Genomic DNA, 541 nt, shown 5'->3' with positions numbered 1-541 from the left:
AAGATCTGGGATGCAAATAGCGGCGCGTGCCTGCAGACGCTTCAGGGCCATAGCGGGTGGATCCGGTCAGTGGCCTTCTCTCACGACTCAACACGGCTGGCGTCGGCGTTAGGTGATGGTATAGTCAAGATCTGGGATGCAAATAGCGGCGCGTGCCTGCAGACGCTTCAGGGCCATAGCGGGTGGATCCGGTCAGTGGCCTTCTCTCATGATTCAACACAGCTGGCGTCGGCTTCACGTGACAGAACAGTCAAGATCTGGGATGCAAACAGCAGCGTATGCCTGCAGACGCTTGAGGGCCATAGCGATTGGGTCGAGTCAGTGGCCTTCTCTCACGACTCAACACGGCTGGCGTCGGCGTCAGACGACAATACAGTCAAGATCTGGGATGCAAACAGTGGCGTGTGCCTGCAGACGCTTAAGGGCCATAGCGATTCAATCCGGTTAGTGGCCTTCTCTCACAACTCAACACGGCTGGCGTCGGCGTCACGTGATGGTATAGTCAAGATCTGGGATACAAACAGAAGCGCGTACCTACAGA

General features: G+C 56.6%; 1 protein-coding gene across 1 annotated transcript in view; it reads left to right on the top strand.

Moving 5' to 3' along the window:
- BDZ99DRAFT_455087 (WD40 repeat-like protein) overlaps window positions 1–541 on the top strand; it is a gene marked incomplete at its 3' end in the record, with an annotated part of 4,775 nt that overhangs the window by 3,123 nt on the left and 1,111 nt on the right. The window contains exon 7 of the mRNA XM_033718425.1: window positions 21–447. Within this exon, the coding sequence (XP_033569271.1) occupies window positions 21–447 (427 nt within the window). The remainder of the gene's footprint in view (window positions 1–20; window positions 448–541) is intronic.

This window comes from Mytilinidion resinicola, assembly GCF_010093595.1.
Source record: "Mytilinidion resinicola strain CBS 304.34 unplaced genomic scaffold BDZ99scaffold_33, whole genome shotgun sequence".
In the NCBI taxonomy this organism is placed as follows: Eukaryota; Fungi; Ascomycota; class Dothideomycetes; order Mytilinidiales; family Mytilinidiaceae; genus Mytilinidion; species Mytilinidion resinicola.
Note: the sequence above shows the minus strand (reverse complement) of the source record. Positions and strands in the feature narration are given on the sequence as shown.